This window comes from Kryptolebias marmoratus, linkage group LG1, assembly GCF_001649575.2.
Source record: "Kryptolebias marmoratus isolate JLee-2015 linkage group LG1, ASM164957v2, whole genome shotgun sequence".
NCBI lineage: Eukaryota > Metazoa > Chordata > Actinopteri > Cyprinodontiformes > Rivulidae > Kryptolebias > Kryptolebias marmoratus.
Window position 1 is genome coordinate 22,463,329 of NC_051430.1, and position 20,096 is coordinate 22,483,424.

General features: G+C 37.9%; 2 protein-coding genes across 3 annotated transcripts; one reads left to right on the forward strand and one right to left on the reverse strand.

Moving 5' to 3' along the window:
* The first annotated feature begins 325 nt into the window (after positions 1–325).
* On the forward strand, positions 326–9,625 carry rgs7bpa (regulator of G protein signaling 7 binding protein a). Its single transcript, XM_017431281.3, has 6 exons — positions 326–1,130; positions 1,847–2,013; positions 5,305–5,435; positions 5,727–5,868; positions 7,821–7,891; positions 8,624–9,625. Exons 1-6 carry the CDS (start codon positions 981–983, stop codon positions 8,713–8,715), a joined length of 753 nt encoding a protein of 250 aa, XP_017286770.1. The 5' UTR covers positions 326–980; the 3' UTR covers positions 8,716–9,625.
* A 2,169-nt stretch (positions 9,626–11,794) lies between these two features.
* Positions 11,795–17,599, reverse strand: c7a (complement component 7a). 2 transcript variants are annotated; one of them, XM_017431272.3, is made up of 18 exons: positions 17,500–17,599; positions 17,320–17,366; positions 17,102–17,180; positions 16,854–16,995; positions 16,619–16,766; positions 16,375–16,513; positions 15,151–15,294; positions 14,842–15,085; positions 14,467–14,580; positions 14,210–14,376; positions 13,869–14,097; positions 13,613–13,787; positions 13,402–13,489; positions 13,124–13,253; positions 12,832–13,020; positions 12,564–12,663; positions 12,253–12,434; positions 11,795–12,156 (listed from the first exon to the last, which is right to left on the reverse strand). In XM_017431272.3, the coding sequence occupies exons 1-18, from the start codon at positions 17,503–17,505 to the stop codon at positions 11,975–11,977; spliced, it is 2,505 nt and encodes an 834-aa protein (XP_017286761.1). In that variant the 5' UTR covers positions 17,506–17,599; the 3' UTR covers positions 11,795–11,974. The 2 variants fall into 2 exon arrangements, with proteins under 2 accessions (XP_017286761.1, XP_017286760.1); XM_017431271.3 differs by lacking the exon at positions 17,500–17,599 and having other exon boundaries at positions 17,320–17,476.
* Between the last annotated feature and the right edge of the window lie 2,497 nt (positions 17,600–20,096).

Below are 20,096 nucleotides of genomic sequence, written 5' to 3' on the forward strand. Positions count from 1 at the left end.
GCAAGAACATAATATAATGGCTATAACATTATAAATGACACAAGTTGAGGATTAATTCAAAAGTTTAATCTGTCTCCTCTTTTTGTTCAGGCCATTAATGCTGCAGTCTGTTTTTGGTGTGTTGATGCAAAGTGAGCAGTGATGAGTATTTGACACGTTCAGGAGTTCATGCAGGGTGGGGATCTGAGTTTTAGCGTCCTTTGGGTGCGCAGTGTTGCCAGCCTCAGAGCCACGTCAGGCCTGTAGCAACTGCTCGTCTTCTTCTGCCTCTCCAAGGTTAGAGATAGGCCCGCCCGACTGGCTGGAAACACTCAAAGGGGGGGGGGGGGGTGAGAAAAAAGAAAGGACAGAGAGCGAGATTAAAACTCCGTTGCCAGGATTTCATTTCATCATATTTATGTTCAGGTTTTCTCCTACACAGAAGCTCAAAGTGTAGGCTGCGATATTTTTTTTCTTCTCCTGTGCGGCTAAGAAAAAGATCGTTATCGCCCGGTGCTTGATGGAAACGCGCAATCACAAAAAATGGTTGCATTTGGAGAACATCCGTGAATGCGATCTGACATCGGTGCGTCAGAAAAAGACATCTCAGCGAGCTGGACTCCTGTTTGGGCGTGAAGTCTCCTCCACTGTGCACCTTTTAGTGCTGCTGGACTGAAGGTGACTTGAGCCCCCGTCGCAGTCAAGGCAATGCGGAGAGGAGCCACAGGCGCTCATCCTGTACTTTTCCTGCGCCCTCAGGCTCGTCTGAGAAAATATTCGCTCCCTCTGCCACAATAAAAGAGGGGAAGGAAAATCGAGGCTGTTGGCGAGCTGAACTGAGCCTAAAAGCCGAGGAGAGGATAAGGTGAACGGAAAGGTGCAGGGCTGCTGAAGCAGGAGGAGAGTGGTGGAGTTTTTGTGAAGGGGTTGGGAGGGGGGGTTGGCAGAAATCGGACAAAACCGTTCTGTCTTAGGGCTGTTTTAATAGTGGATGTGTATGCATGAGTTCTGCATCGAATGGGCGCAAAAACCGCCCCAGATCCGCCGGGAACATCTTCCAGATCGGCAAACCTCCGCAACGAGACCCTCAGAGGAGGGAGAGCACCGAGAGTACACGCAGAGCCCAGCGCGCCGTGGCCGACTGCAGAATGGTAGGTCTGCGGCACGCCAGTGGTGCCTCTGGTGAAGGAGTGCAGTTTCTTTGTTGGAGGGACAATCTCATATTCCGTGCATGCAGTTGTACACAGGTCAATAGACGCATTAAAAAAAGAGACTGTACCTCGTTCTGGCAGCCTAAAAATAGCTATGTGCATTTGCATTGCCAAACAGAAACACCTCTGCATGCAGAACCGACTGTGTGATTTGCATTTAGAGTGTCAAAATAAAAGGTTTCTGGAGGTGTCAGAACGAAGCAGTCTTACAGGATCGTTTGTGGGGATGATCATGACACAAGACGTCCCGTGTTTTGACACACGCTGACAGAAACGATCCAGCCTTTTACTCCTTCATGCATCACTCATCAGTCATGAAGCCTCAGCAGGATGTGCAGGAGGAGCTGCTCAAAAACGAGTAAAATACCTGCGCCCCGACTTTCAAATTTAGCTCAACAATCTATTTTTTTTAAACGAGGTGTTTTAATGGCGGTGCATCGCTTCAGTCACGTTTTTTCCCTGTCTGTTTGAATGCGTGCAATATGTTGGGAAATTCTCTGCTGGTATCAGAGTACAACAGAGTGCACCTGCCACGCAAAGGCACATCAGCCTTCCCTTCTTCGCAGACACTGATAATAAAGACTATTGTGCTGCAGAGATGCAGGAGGTCATATTGTCTGTTACTTTTATGCGCTTTTCGTGTCTCTGTCACGCAGATCGTGCAAGAATTTAACACACTTGTGGCTCTCTACCGGGAGCTGGTCATCTCCATCGGGGAAATCACTGTTGACTGCCCTTCCTTGCGGGCCGAGATGCTCAAGACCCGGACTAAAGGCTGCGAAATGGCCAGAGCTGCTCACCAGAGTCTCTCCTTGATATCAGGGTGAGTTGGCACCGCCGCTGTCCGTGGTGCTGAAAGTTAGCACTCATCGCACCAAACGGGGCGCTCTGCGACACTGCAGAGCCTTGTGCAGTTCTTCCTTTCCCCCCTCCTCTAAATTAATCCCTAATTTTCTTTCATGTTTTACTTATATCTATAAGTGTTAGCCTGTTCCTTTGAACACACCACTTGAGGTTGAATTAAGGGAGAAAGCAGAACACGAGATTAGGCTTTAAAAATCATGACATCGTTCTTTTTCAAGCAGGAGCGCTGTGCCAGGAAGTAATCACAACAACATGCTGTAACTGATCACTTCCATTTAGCTGTGGCTAATTCACAAAGTGGGCTGGAAGTGGGATGCTTCCCAGGACGAATATCCTAGATAATATTATCAATATTGTAAAGCCACTTTTTTTTCAAGCTTTTCATATATGGAGAAAGTAGCTGTGTGTGTATTCTGTTGGGTATTGTTTACTTATTGTATATCAGAAAGTGTTGAGGTTGACGCTAAGCTACTACCACACCAAATATTAGCCCATTATCTGTAAAATTGACTAATGTAGCTATTTATATGCTTTCTGATGTTGATTAGTTGAGGTGGCCATCTGAATTTTGGTAATTTCCAAAAGGTAAGCTGCCATAAGAGGTATATCCAATGATTAGTTTCTGAAAGTTTTATTAAAGTCTGTTCAGTGGTTCAGGAGATATTTTGCTAACAGACAGAAAATGTTGACTCCAATAAGTAATGACAAAGTTTTAAAATCAGATCTTGCTCAGTTAGTTAGCACTCAGAGTACGTGTTGGAACTGACACTCAGCAACTAATACACCATTTTTAGATCCATATTTGTAGGATTGACTGAGTTATAACAAGTTTTGTGTTTTTTGTAGTCAATTAGCTGTGGCGGCCATCTTAAATAGGGCTGACTCTAAAAGTTAATCAGTTGTAGATGTACATAAGTGATTATATTTTGTGAGTTGCATTAAAATCCCTCTATTGGTTCCTGAGTTGTTTTGCTAACACTACAAACAAACAAATGAACACAGACATGAGTAAAAACATTATTACCTTTAACCTTTGAAAGGAAAACAATCAATGCAAAGTGGTTAGATCTTTTGTTAATTAACTCTTAAATGATTTTGAGCATTGCATGTGCTAAAAAATACTTTGCAAGTCGTTTTTCAGTTAGTTTTCTTTGTCTTAACTAGAAGAAAAAAAAACTGATGGTGATGGAGGTTGTGAAGCCTTGACTTGGCCCACAGTATCCCCTCTCTGTGCTGGAGCCAGCGGAGAAAAGGAAGGGTAAACAGAGCCCTGGATTTGGAGATCCTCAGTGGGGCTAAAGATGCCAGCTGACTTGGCACCCTCAAACTTACTTAAATAACAATTGGACAGAATGCAGCCAGTGGTGAAAGATTTGGAGGATGTCTGCAGTGCAAGCTGCTTGCCAAATCTCAGTCAGTGTTGGAACAATACCAGTATTAAGGTCATTGTTGTGATCCTGATCATAGTCCTCTTTGCAACAAGGCATGGAGAAACATTTTTTTTAGAGGTCAATGAAAATTTCTGAATCAGCTTTCATTAAAAATAACATTTCAGGTAAAAATGATCTACTTGTGTTTCCAACTAGGAGGTGCTTAAAGTTTTTTTATGTTACAAGCTCAAAAATTATTTACCTTTTTCTACCATGATAAAAATATACATCTAACAGTGTTTGCTGCATGCAAATCAAGGGTTTTTCATTCATTCTATTGTGCTTTTTCTCTCCATTTTTGTGAGATGATTTGCTTTCAGTCCTGTTTATCAATGTGTGGATGTTTAAATATACAATATGAACACATCAGTTATGCTTTATAACTTATTGAAACATTTAAACCAATCACCGAGTAAACAATACATAACATGTACTTTTTTCCTGTTTATGACTTAACTTTATAAACTCCAATGTGTACCTGCACCGCTATTAGAGTCCTGAACTTGGATTTCGTGTTGTTGCTTTTTCTGACCAAAGATGACACTGCAGTTTTATAGAGGGAACTTCCCACTGATGATAACAATAACATCTTTCTCCAAACTGTGTCCTATAAAAAGCCCTTTTAGTGTTTGTCACTAGGAGACTCAGGCTGATTTAGACAGCAAAGATCATTCCACTTTGATAAACTAAAGCCCAGTTTTTTCTACATCGTCAGTGATGCAGGGGCACTCAGATGTGGCGTTCAGGAGGGTTGTGCTTTAGTAACAGTGCTGTTAAAGACAACTCAGTCACAAAACACAAAGGGAATGAGAGGAGACAATGTTGTTTGAAGAGGGGGATTGGTACCAGTTGCAAGTTTCACACCTCTGTCACTTTCCTTCAAGACATTAACTAATACCATGTCTACATAAACATTAGATTTATTTAGTTGTTATAAAAAGAAAGTGCCATGTCTTATAAGTGCTGGGGATCTGGGATTCTTTAATAAAAAAGAATATTTAGATCAATTTTAATGTTATTTTTGCAAGCACACAGTATATACCTGTGGTCCAACATAACATGCAATAGTTTGGCCAAAACAAACAAAGGTCTGTTCAGCTTCATACATATTGTCTTCTTTTTATAGAACGGCAACAAGAATCACTATTAATTTATCATTAATGCAAACTTAAAAGCCAATCATAACTGCATTTGCTTCCAACAATCTGCAAAAACTGTTCATATCAACAAAGTCCAACCTTTTCATTTAACTCTTTTAAATCACAAAAGATGAATTCTTAAATTGATTAATCTAAATGATTGACATATAAACTCAATGTGTTACTGATGAACAGCATCTGCAAAATCTGTCAGGTTTTATCTCCAAATCATTACAAGTTCTGACTTTCACTGTTGCCTGGTCTGAAATATGCTTGAAGTATGTGGACTCTCACTGCTCTTTTGTGTTTTACATAAATCAAAGGTTTTTTTTGAAAAAGGCATATATGCTTGTTGTTTTATCGGGACATGGTGTTTATGCTTCCAGCTCCAGCAGTTAAAATGTGTCCTCTAAAATCCAAGTGGGTTACCTGACAAGGTATTTTATATCCAGGGAGTATTTCTGAATAATAGAAATGAGCACGACAAAGTCTCCTTGTTTGTGTTTGTGGATTAAAACATGTTTTCAAAACATTTCAACACAATTTTTCTGACATTAAAATACCTCTGCATTCCAGGTATTTCAGGTAGCTTGGAAAATTTAAAAGCATAATTCTGAGCTTATAGCTCTGAGCTTAGAGTTATTTAACCAGCCAGCTTTGGTTTTCCTTTCTGTCTTTCAGGCCAGAAGATGGGGAAATCCACCCTGAGATCTGCAGGCTCTTCATTCAGCTGCAGTGCTGCTTGGAAATGTACATCACAGAAATGCTGAAATCTGTCTGCTTGCTGGGATCCCTGCAGCTTCATAGAAAAGGTTCATAGTCAGACGAGCCTGATGGGGAAGTTTAAAGACAGCATGCTTTGTTTCATTAAGTGAAATTACTGCAGAGTGTAACACAAGTAATCCTGTCTGAAGACAAGCAGATACACAAATATACACATACCACAGCTTCATTTGTGGTCAAATCTTTCACTTCTGTACCTGAAATTAACAGGGATTTTGTGACTGAATATGTCAGTTTAGGTTATCTGTTGTCTCATTTTCTCATATTTAAAGATTTCTCCAACCATTGACACATTATCAAAGCTTCTTTGTGTTTTTAAGGTAAAGATTCATGCGGCCCTCTTGGTGTCGACAATAAGACCGAAGACTCAGACATCCCCATCCTGGAGGACACCTCTTCCTCACCCACTGATTGTCCTCAGCTCTGCTGGCTGGTGGCCACTGACATAGAAAACATAGAAAAGTAGGTAGAAGCTAATATAAAATTACCAACATCAATTTATTAAAATCTAAAATATCTTACTAGAACTATTTTTGTTACAAAAAGTTGTGACAGTTGTCATCATTATTAACCTACAGCATGTACATTAAACTTAGCTGAGAAGGGAAAAATATAACAATATCAGAAAATTCTTTACTATTGTTTCAAACTTTCAATAAAACTACAATTTATTAAGAACTAGTTGGGACAGGTGATGACATTTTACTGTTTTGTTGTTTGCAACTTGATAGCAAAATGCAATAATCTTTTCATCATGGCAGTCATCTGAAATGAGACAGTTATTTATTTTATTTTGCAAACTATAGTACACAATGTATACTGCCATAAAAGTCACTTCAGTATGAGTTGTTTTTGGCACAGATATTTGAACCTCAAGGATTAGGATTTATTTTGATGGTGAAAATAGAGGGATGTGATTAGAGTAAATTGTTAATAGAAGTCCTGTTTTATTCACAGAGCAGGGATTTATCACTGTCTGAGCTTAACATTGCACCATAAAAAGAACAAAATTGCTGAGGTGTTGTTGTTGATGCTTATCAGGCTGACAAAACCTATTGTGTACAATGAAAGAAAATTCAGGAGCTTTGGTACCCTCATCAGGTTTTGGTCGACCAAAAGAAAAAAGTGCACAGTCTGTCAGGAGAGCATCCAACAACAGCGAAGAGCAAAGAAATGTTCACAGAAAAACGTCACTGATCTCTAAAAAGAAACCTGATAAAATATGACCAAGACAAAAGTGTGTTTAACAAAAGTTTAGTAAACAGATGACCCTGACAAAAATTATTAGTTATTCTTAGAAAAAAAATACTTTCCACCATAAGAACCTCTTTTGTCTGTAGCAGTGCAACTCTTAACACATAAGTCATTCTGGCAAAAAATAGTTTGAAAAGAGTAAAAGGTGATTTTATTTATTTATTTATTTTGTAAAGGCCAAGATAAAAACTTGACCTTAATCCAACGGAAGTGTTTTAAAATTACTTTCAATGAGAAGTTCATGCGAGGAAGCTCATCAACATCCCAAACTTTACATATTTCTGTATCAATAAATGAGCTTAGGCTCCTTGAAGCTGATGTGCAAAAGTAATCAGCAGTTTCTGGGGCTGTTTAGCTGCCTCTGTCTCTGCTTTCACTCTCTGTTGGGACCCACCAGGTTCTGAGAGCTTGGAGTTATTTACTTGGAGATACAATATTGGATTATTAGAATACTGCTGATTTTTAGACTGTTTTTAAATTTCTTTTATTTCTTATGTTTGACCAATTTCGTTCCCCTGCCTACATATTATGAGTGAAGCAAAACTCTGATATTTTTAGGTTCTAATATTATTTCAGTCATTCTCAACATCCCACATGAACTCAAACTCCGTCCTCACCAGTGAAGCAGCGCTTCGTCTCCCAGTTGTCAGTTGTAGCAGTTATGAATTGGACGTAGACCTCCACCTCAGCTTGCTGCCCGATACATGTTACAGCAGAACCTTATGGTGCCGTCTACAGATGGTCAGTCCACAGGACAGTGGCCTCGTGATCCTTGCTTAAGCTGTGTCCAGCTGAACGCCCTCATACAAAAACCTGGCCACCAGACACTCATCAACAAGTCCCCCAGGTGTAGAATAATGGCTAGAAAATCAGTGGAGCGACAAAAAAATTCAAAGAGCTTTCAAATTTTTAGTTGCCACTTTGGAAAAGTTTGCCCAGCCATACTTCAGTATCCAGACTTTTAGAAACAAAATTCAAGCCCAGTATTATGTAGATTACAATTTGATAAAAGGTTAGTGTAAGTCTGCAGGGAAAGGGATTTTTAATAAATGTTTTAATGAAAATTAAAACTCGACTCAGTGTGTGTTTTTATCTGAATATACTGCAAACTTTGTGACAGACACTTCAGGTACAAAAACAACATGTTTTTATTTTTGTAGGGATATGAGAGATATGAAGAACCTTCTCAGTAAACTCAGGGAGACAATGCCTTTACCGCTGAAGAACCAAGGTAAGAACTAACCAGTTCACTCATACGGCTTTTGCATGCTATACCACGCTTTTGTAAGTGTTTTTTGGTTTGTTTGTTTTTTTAGTCCTTAACCCAACAGAACCGTTGCCTGAAAAGCTTGTATATTGTATACGGCATATTTTAATTTATTCCTTGCATATACATCCACAATACATGGCAAAAGAATGATCAAGCTGTTGTAGAGCACTTTGTGAGCCTTTCACTTCTTCATAAGAAAAAGAAAATACTGGGTCTATCTGATCTTGAGAAAACATCAAAATAAAAGAACTGAATACATATCCCAACTGTCTGAAATGTCTCCGAAGATGTCAGTTGTCCAGTTTGAAGCTCTGCCATCGAGACTTTTCAAATTCCCTCCTAAACAGTGACTCTCAGGGAGTATTTTCAGAAAGTGTCAAAACAAAAAATATCCTCGAAGATCAAGCCTGTTATAAAAACTTAGAAGGATGAAGATGCCAGAATCAGTATTTAAATATGACTGATAGGTCACTGTATTTAATAATAATAAACAGATAAAAATACAGATTTCTTGTGCAAAGGCCTTAATGTTCATATCTTGCAAACATTATACCATCAAGACGAAGTGAGGTTCACACCTGTTTGTAGTCAAACTGTTTTGCTGAGAAAATCTGTGGACATGTATTGTAAATACAGCAAAAAAAATGCTAAAATCTCTGACTTATCAGGTGTCCTTGTTTTGTTTCTGCTCAGATGACAGCAGTTTGCTGAACCTGACTCCCTACCCACTTGTCCGACAGAGGAAAAGGCGTTTCTTTGGGCTCTGTTGCCTGGTAACCAGCTAAAGGCCCCACCTCCACACGTAGGAGGCGGCAACAAAGACACCATTACCCACTGTCTGTCACCACTTGTGTCTCCCACCAACCTATTACTGCCACTTAAAATATATTCTCTCTTTTTTTCTGAGGTCGCCCATTTTATAATTTTATTTTGTAATACAAAGAAGAATTGTAATTGCAATGTAATGAAAACAAAATTCATGAACGTATATTTTAAAATATTTTGCAGAAGTTATTTTTTTCCTTTTTCTTTTGATAAATTAAGGCATATCTGCTTGTCCTGTGTAAAAAAGAATGAGAGGTTATCTGAAATAGTGTCGATATTCAATTATTTCCACAATCCAGTGTGAATGAAATGTAAATTTATGTTTTTAAAAAGGGAATATAAATGTTTGTTTTGTCAAAAATCATATGATTACCTATTGACAGATGCCATTCGAATGCGTAATAAATGATTCTTGGGAGGAGAACGGAAGAAATTTGTCTCTCAAAAGTGAGACGACAAACATCTGTTGTGTATTACACTCACTGTTTTCTGTTTCTTGCTGTTTTTCTTCTAAATGTACTTAATTTAGTCTTCCATAAACCAAAAACCTGTATCCAACTCAAACTTTCCAGCTTCAAAACGGAATATAAGAAACATTACTAAAAAAAAAACTTCTTTGCACACAATATCTAACTATAAATTGAGACATTAGACTTGTACATACACATACTCGTTACGCAATGCTCTGAATTATTTTCAAAGTTGGAGGTGATTGGTAAAGAATGTTGGCATGTTTGGTATAAAGCTGGGAATGAGCTTTCTCTGCAGATAGAGGGCACTTACAAATGTCTATGGCACGGCAAAGATATGGTAGTTAAAGCTGTAATAGGTCATTTTACATTGATAATAAAACTTTTGTTATTGAAACCAGTTCATTAGTGGTTGTTTTTGTCTTGCATGTTATTCGCTAATAAATCCACAAGGGGGAGACACAGAATAGTTAAAAAACAAAATGACACTTCGAAAAAAAAACTGAGGTTAGAGTAAATATTTTTATAAAATTGTTGCACTTTAGATGTGATAGGAGTAACTAAAATCTCTGGATTCTTCTCTTTCCTTCTTCTTCTTTTTTATTCATTTATATATTTTTCACTCACTCCCCAATTAAACTGCAGCCTGTTTCAAACTAGAAAAACTGCACTTTCTGCAGAAGCAGATGCAGCGTGGATACTGAGTGCTGAACGACTTCGCTGACATTCGTTGAACTGCTAACTGAACTGTTAAAGTTACACCAAGCAAAACAGAAGCTAAACTCAGCAAAACAGTGGCTAAAAGCTAAAATTCATAAAACATAAAAGCTAAAACGAGGAAAAACTGTAGTTCAAGTCTAAAATCAGCTAAAAGCTAAAAGGAGCTTAAGAAGACAAAAACAGAGTAAATATGCTAAATTTCAGAGCAATATTTTTAAAGGAACTGAAAAATTGTATTAATATACATTGTTTCTTTTGTAAATAAATTTAAGTAGTTCAAAAGGTACAAAAGTGACAAATACTAAAGTCATATTATAAAATATTTTCAGTCAAGCCAAAAGTTTAGATACATAAATGGTTAAAATGACATCATGTATGTAGAAGCAGTTTGACTAAAAAACATACAGATGAAACTATAACTAGGAAAACAATAGTCAGCATTCATACAATTAAAATCAGCATTCAACAATCAAAATCTGTTTGCTTTCACATACTAAAGTTCAGGTTTTTGTCACAGACTTATTATTTAGTCATTTTTTGCTGTTTCCGCCGTCAGTCCACTGAAATCTTTGCCCTCAGTCATCCAGAATGAGACTAAAAGTAAATATTTTTGTTTTTTGAGGCATTACTTTGTAGCTCTGCATCTCTCAGCTCTGGTTTTTTTGTTTGCTGTTTTTGTTTACCTCCTCTGTGCTTGTTGTCGGGCTGCAGGTCGCTTATTGTTTTTCCTTTTGAACAGAACGATTCCGCTGACACAGACTGTGAAACTGACACCATGTGATCTCACATGTCTGAGTTTGTCTTTTGTGCACAAATTGCACAACCAAGTTTTAGGTCATGTCCCCATTCATTTCTAATCAGCAAAACCAGAAGCCCTTTTTGTTGTTTTTGTCTTTGAAAGTCCAACCCTGCAACATTTTTGAAAGACATCATTTTATAAAATCAAAATTTGTCTCTGACTCAGTAAAATGTAAACATAAAAATATCGTTGCCTATTTGTTTCATAATTGGGAAAAACCACAAATTATTGTGTTTTTTGTGAAATTCTGAATTTGGCAAAACACCTGTTAGGGAATTTTATCAAACTCAGATTTTCACATCTGTAATACTTGTTCAAATCTATTATACTTTATCGTGTATAATATACTAAATCCTATTTGTGAATTAGTAAATCTTACATCCAAACCACTAAAATCCTTACGAGTGAGCTGTTGGTCCTTTTAAAACATTTGAACTCATTCAAAATATACATTTACATATTTAAAAGTATGCCTTATGCTATAGCCTTCTCATTTTGTAGTTTCAGTTATCAATAGTCACTCCTGCAGGAAGTTACACCTAACAGAATAGATTCCACCTTCATGAAAACACAAAATGAATAAATAACTAGAAAACATGAAGAGGGCGCTCCAGAAACCAGAACTTCTGATACTCTGATTAATATTTATCATATCTTGATAGTTTCTGGTGGCTGCTGTATCTGCTTACAATAAGCATTTTGAGGCAATTGTGAAGCATTCTTCACACGTACTTACTCACATGCACTCACACTGTGAGAGGGCAGCAAGCCAGAGGAAGAAATAGCCCGCCAGCAGGGGTTTGTTTGGCAGGCCAAGTTCTGCCTGCTGTAGTGAGCACAAGAAATCTCTTGAAAAACATCTTTTCAGCCCTGAAAACAAGGCTTCAAGTTCCATCTAAAGGGACATTTTTAAATGATTTTCTCAACATCAAACCCTAACTTTTGCCCCCTGTTGCAAACACAACTCAGATATTATCTTTTAAAGTATTATTCTTTAAATAAAATGATGAAATTCTCTTGAGTCATAAAAATATTTGCAACAATGAAGAATCAGATTTAAGTACTTTCTTTTATTTCTATATTGTACAGTTTGGTTCTGTTTTAACTAAAGCATAAAATATGTGATCAAAGTGTGGCGTGTATTAGCATTTAAAACAACTTTAGTTTGAATTCTCAGTTTAAGAACATCATAGTGTGAAAGATGTGGTAATATTTTTTTCCCCTGATCCCTCAGGAACACGGCATGACGTTGATAATGGACACCTTCTCTCCTTTACATCGCCGGAGTCCTGCTTCACACTCATTCATGGTTTGCGGGGCCACCGTCACATCCTCACCAACACGGACACACACATTTGATCCAGGGGTCGAGCAGTCTGCAGAGTCTTTACAGCGACACTGGTTGCTTTGGTCTAACAAAATGTTGTGAGAATAAGTGAAGCTGATTAATAAAAATAAGAAAATGTCTTGTGAAAATATGGGTCATTTATAACCTTCTATACTCCTACCATCGCAGTCCTCCCACATGTGGCAGCCGCTGCAGCCTGTTGTGTCGCGATGTGGCCATGTGCAGTTGTTGTACTCTGCTATTCCAAGGTTTTTCCCTGTGCACTCCAATGCACGCATCTTGCACACTGTCAGAGGGACAAATTTCCCATTCCCAGTTGTGGCACACAACTCCAGTGAGGAGCTGATAATATAAGTAAGAAAAGCAAGAAAATCAGCAACATACAATAATCACGTCATAAAAAAAAATCTATCAGATCAGCCAATTTGCAAAAGATAACATGACCAAACTGGTGATGAGCAGTGAAAATACCTGCACTCGTAGGGCATTTTGCAAACACATCTTCCTCTGGAAGGCTTCTCCCATGGTTGACATTGTACTTTTGGAGCAATGGATCTCTGTTTTGTATCAGCTGTGGAATACAGACAAATAAATCCTAACCACCACTTGTAGATATGGAACAATGACAAACAAGAATGAATAAAAAAGCAGCACATAATATTCTGCAGTCATGTCTTGTTTCACGGTGAGCCAATACCATTTGTGAATTTCTATGCAAACCAGAAAAATAAAAAAATACCTTGGATGCATCTAATTTCTGCTGGGTCCGGAGAAAAATGCAAACTGGAATCACAACTAATGGATTTTTCCCCTTGTAACTCTTTACCCTCTGGACACGACAAGGAAACAGTCTCCCCAAGATGATAAATGTCTTGTAAGGGGATTGCTATGACATCCTCAGCGAGTACAGGAAGCTTGCAAATAGAAACTGGGAAAAAACAAACAAATGCACATTTTAAAAAACTTTTTTTAAGAAAAAACTTCATTAATTGCAATAATAAATCTTATTTTGAACGCAAATACAGCATTACCTGCACACAGACCAGGACTTGCAGACCAAATCTGATCAGGGGTGCATTCTAGTATGTTACCAAGAAGATAGAAACCAGGAGTGCAAGTGTACTCAACCTTATCACCCACAAAGTAATTGTCCTTAGGCTCCTGTGAAAGATGTGTAAATGAAAAAAAGAATTAAAAAAAATGCTTTAATGGCTTCAAAAACTGGCATCATTTCTCCATAATCTAAAGTACTTCATGTAGTTTTTAAGTATACATTGTGACAATATGTACAGTGTGACTTCCTCTTTACCAGGATGTAGCCATTGATTAGACTTGGTGGAGTGTCACATTTCAGACGTTCTGGGAGAGAGGTATCAAAGCATTGAGGCTCCATGGTTCTGTTGAAAAATAGTCCAAAATACCATGTGGTATAAGTGGGTATTTAGAATAAAACATTTTCACTTCTGGTGAGTGTCTAAAAACAGTATTATATATTTAATACAACTTCAGCTTGCTCTGACTTTAGGTATTGCAGTTCCTCGTCGTCATCACAGCCAGACGTCTTGGTTGCTTCTCCGATACAGTGCTGTCCACCATTCTGAGGGGAAGGATTAGAGCAGGATCGACTTTGTGACCTTCGACCCCCAGAGCATGAAGACCAGGCAGACCAACAAGACCAACCACCGTCGATCACTCCTTAATTGGTGGGAATATGAAATAAGAGGAAATAGGCTGTATAAAAAGAGTAAAATGAGTTGTAGTGAAGGTTATGCTCACCCTGTTGGCCTTCGACATCTGTTCCCTGCTCACAGGCCAGTCCTGATGTGCCAGGCTTGCAGATGCATGTGCATTTGTCTCCATCCCTGACAGCCATGCCATTGTTTCTGCAGGGCTGGCAATGGCAGACGTCGCTCTCTGCCAAGTACTGTTCTATGGCCCTACGTAGGTAGAGCTTCTTCACCCCAGCACACTGAACTTCCTTAACCAGTTCTGATAGCAGTCCTAGCTGGTGAAACAAGAGTTAGGGTCAAATCATAGCAAAAAAGATGATGCATTTAAATTAACATACAGTAGCTAAACAAATTAAGTTTAAAGAGCATTTTTTATTTGTCTTTCACCTTTTGTTTTATGACCTGTGGGAACGATCGAACAGAATCAGCCCAGTTTGAGTACATTTCCCAGTTCTTGTTTGGGTCATCGAGCTGTATTCTATTCAGTGCTGCGATGTGTGTGATACCTCCTCCTTCCACATTCACTTGTGCCACATTGTTGGTACTGCTTGAATCTATTTCATAAATATATTAATAAAGACTGTGAAATCAGAGAAGCATTTTAAAATATTAAATGTGTCCTAAAATTTGTGTCCAAACTGCACCTTGACTATTTGTCCTTTGATAATCACGATTCACACAATCCACTATTGTAATGGGGAAAAAAAGGATCCAGCGTTTAGTTCGTTCACATTCACGTTGCTGCATGGTTTCTCTACCTTAAAAGCAAAAAAAAAAAAAAGAAAAGAAAGTATAAACATTTTGGGAAGTTTGTGAGAAGATTGAGCAATAACTTGATGGCTCATCCTTTAAATAAGATACATTTTCTTAAGATCTTATTAAAATATCTGTGGCATGCTTTAGGCAAAATGTCACATGAGGCCTTAATAAATTCTGATGTTCACTGTTGATCCTGCAAGTTGCAATTTCCAATTTGGAAAGATAAAATCAACGACTGATTGTGGTTTGTAAATCCTTACTCATGAGTTTTGAAGTTTCTTGATCAATCATAACAATGGCTTTGAAGGACCCTCCCAGGCTTCCTTCGGATATGTAGTGAGTTCCAAACCTCTCCAAAATTGTCCTGTAGGCTGAGTAGTCATAGACCAATGGGAGTCTGGTTAGTGCCTTCCAAAACTCCTCAGATATTGGGAGGTACCTCGGGGAGTTACTTTGGAACTGAGCGACCTCGATGTCATTCTTTAACACCACAAGTCTGTGAGTCTAATAGGAAGGAAAATGTCTTGAGATTTGTCATTCAAAGTTGCAAAGTGAAAATTTGATCATACCTGCATCGTGTCAAGTGTCTGGTGGAAGTCGTAATTACGATATCCTGTTGTAGTTCCAGATACTGTCTCTCTATTGACAATATCCTTCGCGAAGTGCCATTTACTGGTGAACATCTCATCACTGAAGTCATTCTGGACTTTAACCTGAGGACAAAACAAAGTCAAAACTGTTTTTGGTATTTTATAATCAACAAATATAAATTAAATCAAATTATTAAAAAAATAAACTGCACTATGTTGTCATTCAGAATCTTCACAGAGGACATTTAGAGATTTTCTGTTTTTTGCAGTTTTGTTTTATTTTTCTATATGAATGCAAAGGGTTTGGAATAATGTAAAGCCACAAGTTAGGTGGAAAAAGTTAGGTAAAGTAAGGTTTTTCCATAAAAAATATGTTCCTGAACCACCTAAAATGCCATAATTGCAGTTTGGCCATTTGAGTTAATGACATATCTGTGAAACACAAATAATATCATCTCAAATAATACAACATGATCATTTATAATATGAAATAATTCAAAATGACAATCTAGTTACAATACAATAAGATACAATATACACGCAGTATGTTGACCAATCAGCTGACCAGATAGAGGAGACTTGGAACAATTTAGATAAGAGAAAGCAAAGGTTGCTGCAGCAATGCACACAACAAAGAAATGTGTCAGCTGTTCTGAGTTCTGGCTTGTTAAAGGTGACTAAAACAATCTAAAGGTCATTTTGTAAGGTCGATTTAGACCTCTAGAGGAGCTATTGAGGAGCTATGTGTTAAATATAATTCTATATGAGTGTATTAGTTTAAATACCTAAAAGATACCGACAGATGGATTCACAAGAGAACAGACTGGGAGTCTCACATTGACATCAGTCATTAAAAAAGAAATAACTAATAAGCAGAGTTCTGTAATGTATACAGTTACCACAATGGATGTAGAAACCTGCACTCTGAGGAAAATAATCACATGGTACCTGTCTATTTAATAAAAACACGATGTTGTAAGTGAATGAAACAATAAAACAGCAAACAGGATGTGATAAATAAAAAAAGAAATCAGTGGGATTAAATGAGGTTATACATTTTGGTAACATCAGCTCTTAAATATGTTGAAAATGTCAGTTCTAGTTACAACTGTATGTGTATGAACAGTAAAAAAAAAAAGTCTACATCTGATTTTTACAAATGCAAGAAGTTTAAATTGAATTGTTGCTTTTAGCTGTACAAACCAAAAAGTTGTACTGGATTGTACTGAGGGGCAGCCGATAAATCCTGTTGTTGACACCGCTGTAGATGGAGCGACACTGACCCCCAAAGCTTTGTGTGTTGATGACACTGCCTCTTCTCTTTCCAGTCACCACATCAAACCTACAGAAATACAAATATATATATACTGTGCTTAAAAGAGCTTTGTAGAACCTACTGAATGGGTGGATAAACACAAGCAGGTCTATGTTAGGGCGAATCAGTTACCCAAGTCCAAGTAGGTCAGAGTTAGGTGGTGATAAAAATTTAAGATGACAAATAATGTGTTTATCAACGTCACAGACTCGCTCGTCGAGTCCGTCTCCCTCACAGTCCTGATCTCCGTTACACTGCAGAGACTTGCTAATACACTTTCCTGCAGGTCAAAAGACAAACAGAAAACTCAAGTACTGTTTTTTTGGTTTTGTTGGATGATTCAAGTGACTAAAGTTTGATTCGTAACCTGATTGACAACGAAACCTGTCTCCACATCCATCGTCTAAGGGGCAACCCTGTGTGGTTTCACAGGACCTGGTCTCAGTCCGCCCGCCATCGCACGGGCTTCCTCCAAACTGAGAGTAGACAGCCATGGGTCGGCTTCTCGTCTGCAACAAGCCATTATCAGAAAGAAAGGGAATTAAATTCATCTACAGGCTCAAAGTTTTACGCATGAGAAAGAAGCCTGCGTAACTTTGTCAAAATCTTCCATACCTGTAATTTGGTGCAGGGATCACATTCTGACCAGCTGCCAAAGGACCCCCACTGGCAATCAACCCTCTGTATGCATACCCTTTGAAATCACATTTTTTATCAAGTAATTACTAAATATAGAGAGTAAATAAATGCCAGTCAGTGAAAAGCAGTAGTTCGTCATATTTTTGTGCGTACAATGTTATCATTTAATTGCTGAGAAAATAAAACAGATTTACACTCTGGTTATGAACAGCAAAAGTGTTGCACAGAGTCCGGTAATGCTCTGAGAAAACAGGAACACGAAGACAAGAAAACAAAGAGAGAAAAGCATTACAAAGTAAAAGTTGCTACAAAACGAACGGAAACTGAAATTTGCATTTGCCATTTCTTTGCTGCAAAGAACAAAATGTACTTGCCTTCATGGTGGCTGAAGCCAGACTAACAGAGCAGAAGTGTGCAGCCTTTTCACTCTGAGGAAAAAAACTACCCTATGGAAGTCATTAGATTTCCAGGGAAAACAAAAAAGATTTATTGTGAAACGAGTGAGGGGGGGGGGGGTTCTTTAAGAGCGAATGGAAAATATTTTTAAAGCTGCTCTGGCCAAAATGTTTGTCCAAAGAGTCATTGTGAAACTGAACACACTTTGAGTGCAGCTGATGTTTCAGTGAAAGCAGCTGGTTTAATGAAAACTCTGTGTTTGTTTAGGAGCTGCAGAAAGCCAGAATGAAACCTTTTTTTAATCTGTGACCACTCGGTGCTGTTTAAGATGTTTGGAATGAACAATTATAACTGGAGGCCAGATAAGCTGTTCGTTTCAGAGCTTTCAGCTCAGACTGCTTCATGTCGACACTGACTTTGGGTTCAAGTTTTGAATTAGAAATTGGTCAGTCTTAAACTTTGGAGATTAAACTTTGTCCAACAACATCTAGTGAGAAAAATTACCTTGAAAGTGAAGGTAAAACCTTTAAACCTGAATCTGTCACACTAGTTTTCTGTTGCACATGCGGTGTATCATAAACACAATAAATAACATTACCTGTGGGATATTCTTGATCTACTGCATATAACTCTGCAGACATTCACATTTTCTCATTTCCAATATGAGAGAGAATTTATGTGAAATGACTTGGACTGTGTTGTAAGGTAAACATTAAAATCTGAGCTGTGATTAAGTTGAGCAAACACTGGGGGGCAACAAAGGTTTGAGATCCTCTCCCCAACTAAACTAAAATTCAGTGCTGAACCGACATGTAAACAGTTTAGGTAAGAAATGGAAACGCTTCAAGATGTTAAAATTAAATGTTGACCTTCTTGATAAAATAAAAACACAGCAAAGATTTTCAGTGATGTAGCAGTCAGACGTACACATCTTTAGCAGTCCAAACTACAATTTTCTATTCATTTCCCATGTTTGAGTTATTCTCCACTCTCTGCAATGGATATGGATATGGATATGGATATATTTGCAGTCAGGGTGTCATACTGTGCATGTCCATCACACTCTGGCAGCTCAAGAGTCTACACAAATTGTTGCAATAAAAGGTTTGTTGTTTTTTTTCTCTGCCACAGGAGAACTAAGGCTGTCTTAGCGAGCATGGAGTTCTGCCGCTCATTATTTCTACAAATAACCATGAAACACTTTTGTCAAATTTGCCTACAGATTTAGGATTTCAAATAAACGTAGAGCCTCATTTGAAGTGAGTTGTATAAGAAAAGACATAAAATGACACATTTTAAACAGTAGCTCCGGCAATTTGGAAATACGCTTTTGTTTCTTGAACAAAAGCAAAAGATTTGAGAGAAGATAATTGGAAAATACAAATACAAGCAACCACTATGTTTACAATCAGTATACATACAGTATCTGTTGTAATTGACTTTCAGTTACTGCCACAACAAATTTTAGCTCAATATCAGTAAAATTGTAGCCGACTTTGTGCTTACTTTGCTTAGCTCTGGCAACCATCTTGAACTGAGTTGACTACAAATATTAAACAGTTGTAGATGCACGTTCAGTGAGTACTTTCTGAGAGTTTCATTAAAATCTGTCCACTAGTTTGTGAGATATTTTGCTTCTAGTATACGAAAATGAATACACATGTTCACACAGATCATTGCCTCTTACCTGTAATAGCAGGCAAAGAAATGCTTTTTTTTTTCTATATGAAACAATTTATTAAGTCAAATAAACTGCATATGTTCTTCAAATAAGCAACAAAAGAAAATACATGATGGAGATGTTGATATATTTAATTTAAAATTTGTTTATTATCTTAATTCAATAAGTAGACCACACTCTACATCCCTATCTTAAATACTGATAACCGTATTGCAGAAAATCATTTTTTTAAAACATCATCAAAGTAGAGGAAACCATTTGTTTGAGGATGCTGTCACCTCTGGTCATGATGCAAATTTCTGACAATCAAAATTGAAGTCATGCGTCACATTTTCTGCACCGGCTGAGATAATGAATGCAAAAGTGACTTCTTTTATTTTATGAAAATTTCACCCACTGCTGAGTGACTCAGCAACTGTACAACAGCAAGCCAATTCCCAGCTCCTCGGGCTAGAAGAGCACATCTAACAGTTCAGACAGGAGGCCACCAGAGCGTGCCCTCTATTAGTTCCGCCTCTGTGACCTGATGATATTCAGAGGGTCATCTTTGACCGCCATCTGCCTGGAAGTTTGGCCTGATAGAGTCGAGCTCAGACAGAAGAGTTTCGGCTGCTTATGCAGGACCCTTATGCCTTCATATATGTATTTGTCCATTCAGTAATGAAAATCGATCCCTTCACGTCCTTATACTTTAAATCCAGTGTGTAAAACAGTAACATTTTCCATGCTGTCTAAGTTCATGTCAGTCTGATGTAGTTGCAGTTACTTTGGCCTGATGATTTGCACATTTTTTGCACTAATAAGTTTAGGATAATTGTTTTGTTTCAACTAATATCAATTTCATTGTTCTATAATTAAGAGCATCCTTCCTGTAGTCTCCTTCTAACATCTCAA

What these genes read in the sequence shown, in the direction of transcription:
- rgs7bpa (XM_017431281.3), top strand. Translation starts at nt 981, where the DNA reads ATGAGTTCTGCATCGAATGGGCGCAAAAACCGCCCCAGATCCGCCGGG. An exon ending in CCGTGGCCGACTGCAGAATG is followed by an intron (nt 1,131 to 1,846) that starts GTAGGTCTGCGG and finishes TCTGTCACGCAG; the next exon opens with ATCGTGCAAGAATTTAACAC. An exon ending in TTTACCGCTGAAGAACCAAG is followed by an intron (nt 7,892 to 8,623) that starts GTAAGAACTAAC and finishes GTTTCTGCTCAG; the next exon opens with ATGACAGCAGTTTGCTGAAC.
- c7a (XM_017431271.3), bottom strand. Translation starts at nt 17,468, where the DNA reads ATGGCAAATGCAAATTTCAGTTTCCGTTCGTTTTGTAGCAACTTTTAC. An exon ending in GAGGAACTGCAATACCTAAA is followed by an intron (nt 13,490 to 13,612) that starts GTCAGAGCAAGC and finishes ATTTTTCAACAG; the next exon opens with AACCATGGAGCCTCAATGCT. An exon ending in AGAAATTAGATGCATCCAAG is followed by an intron (nt 12,664 to 12,831) that starts GTATTTTTTTAT and finishes TGTATTCCACAG; the next exon opens with CTGATACAAAACAGAGATCC.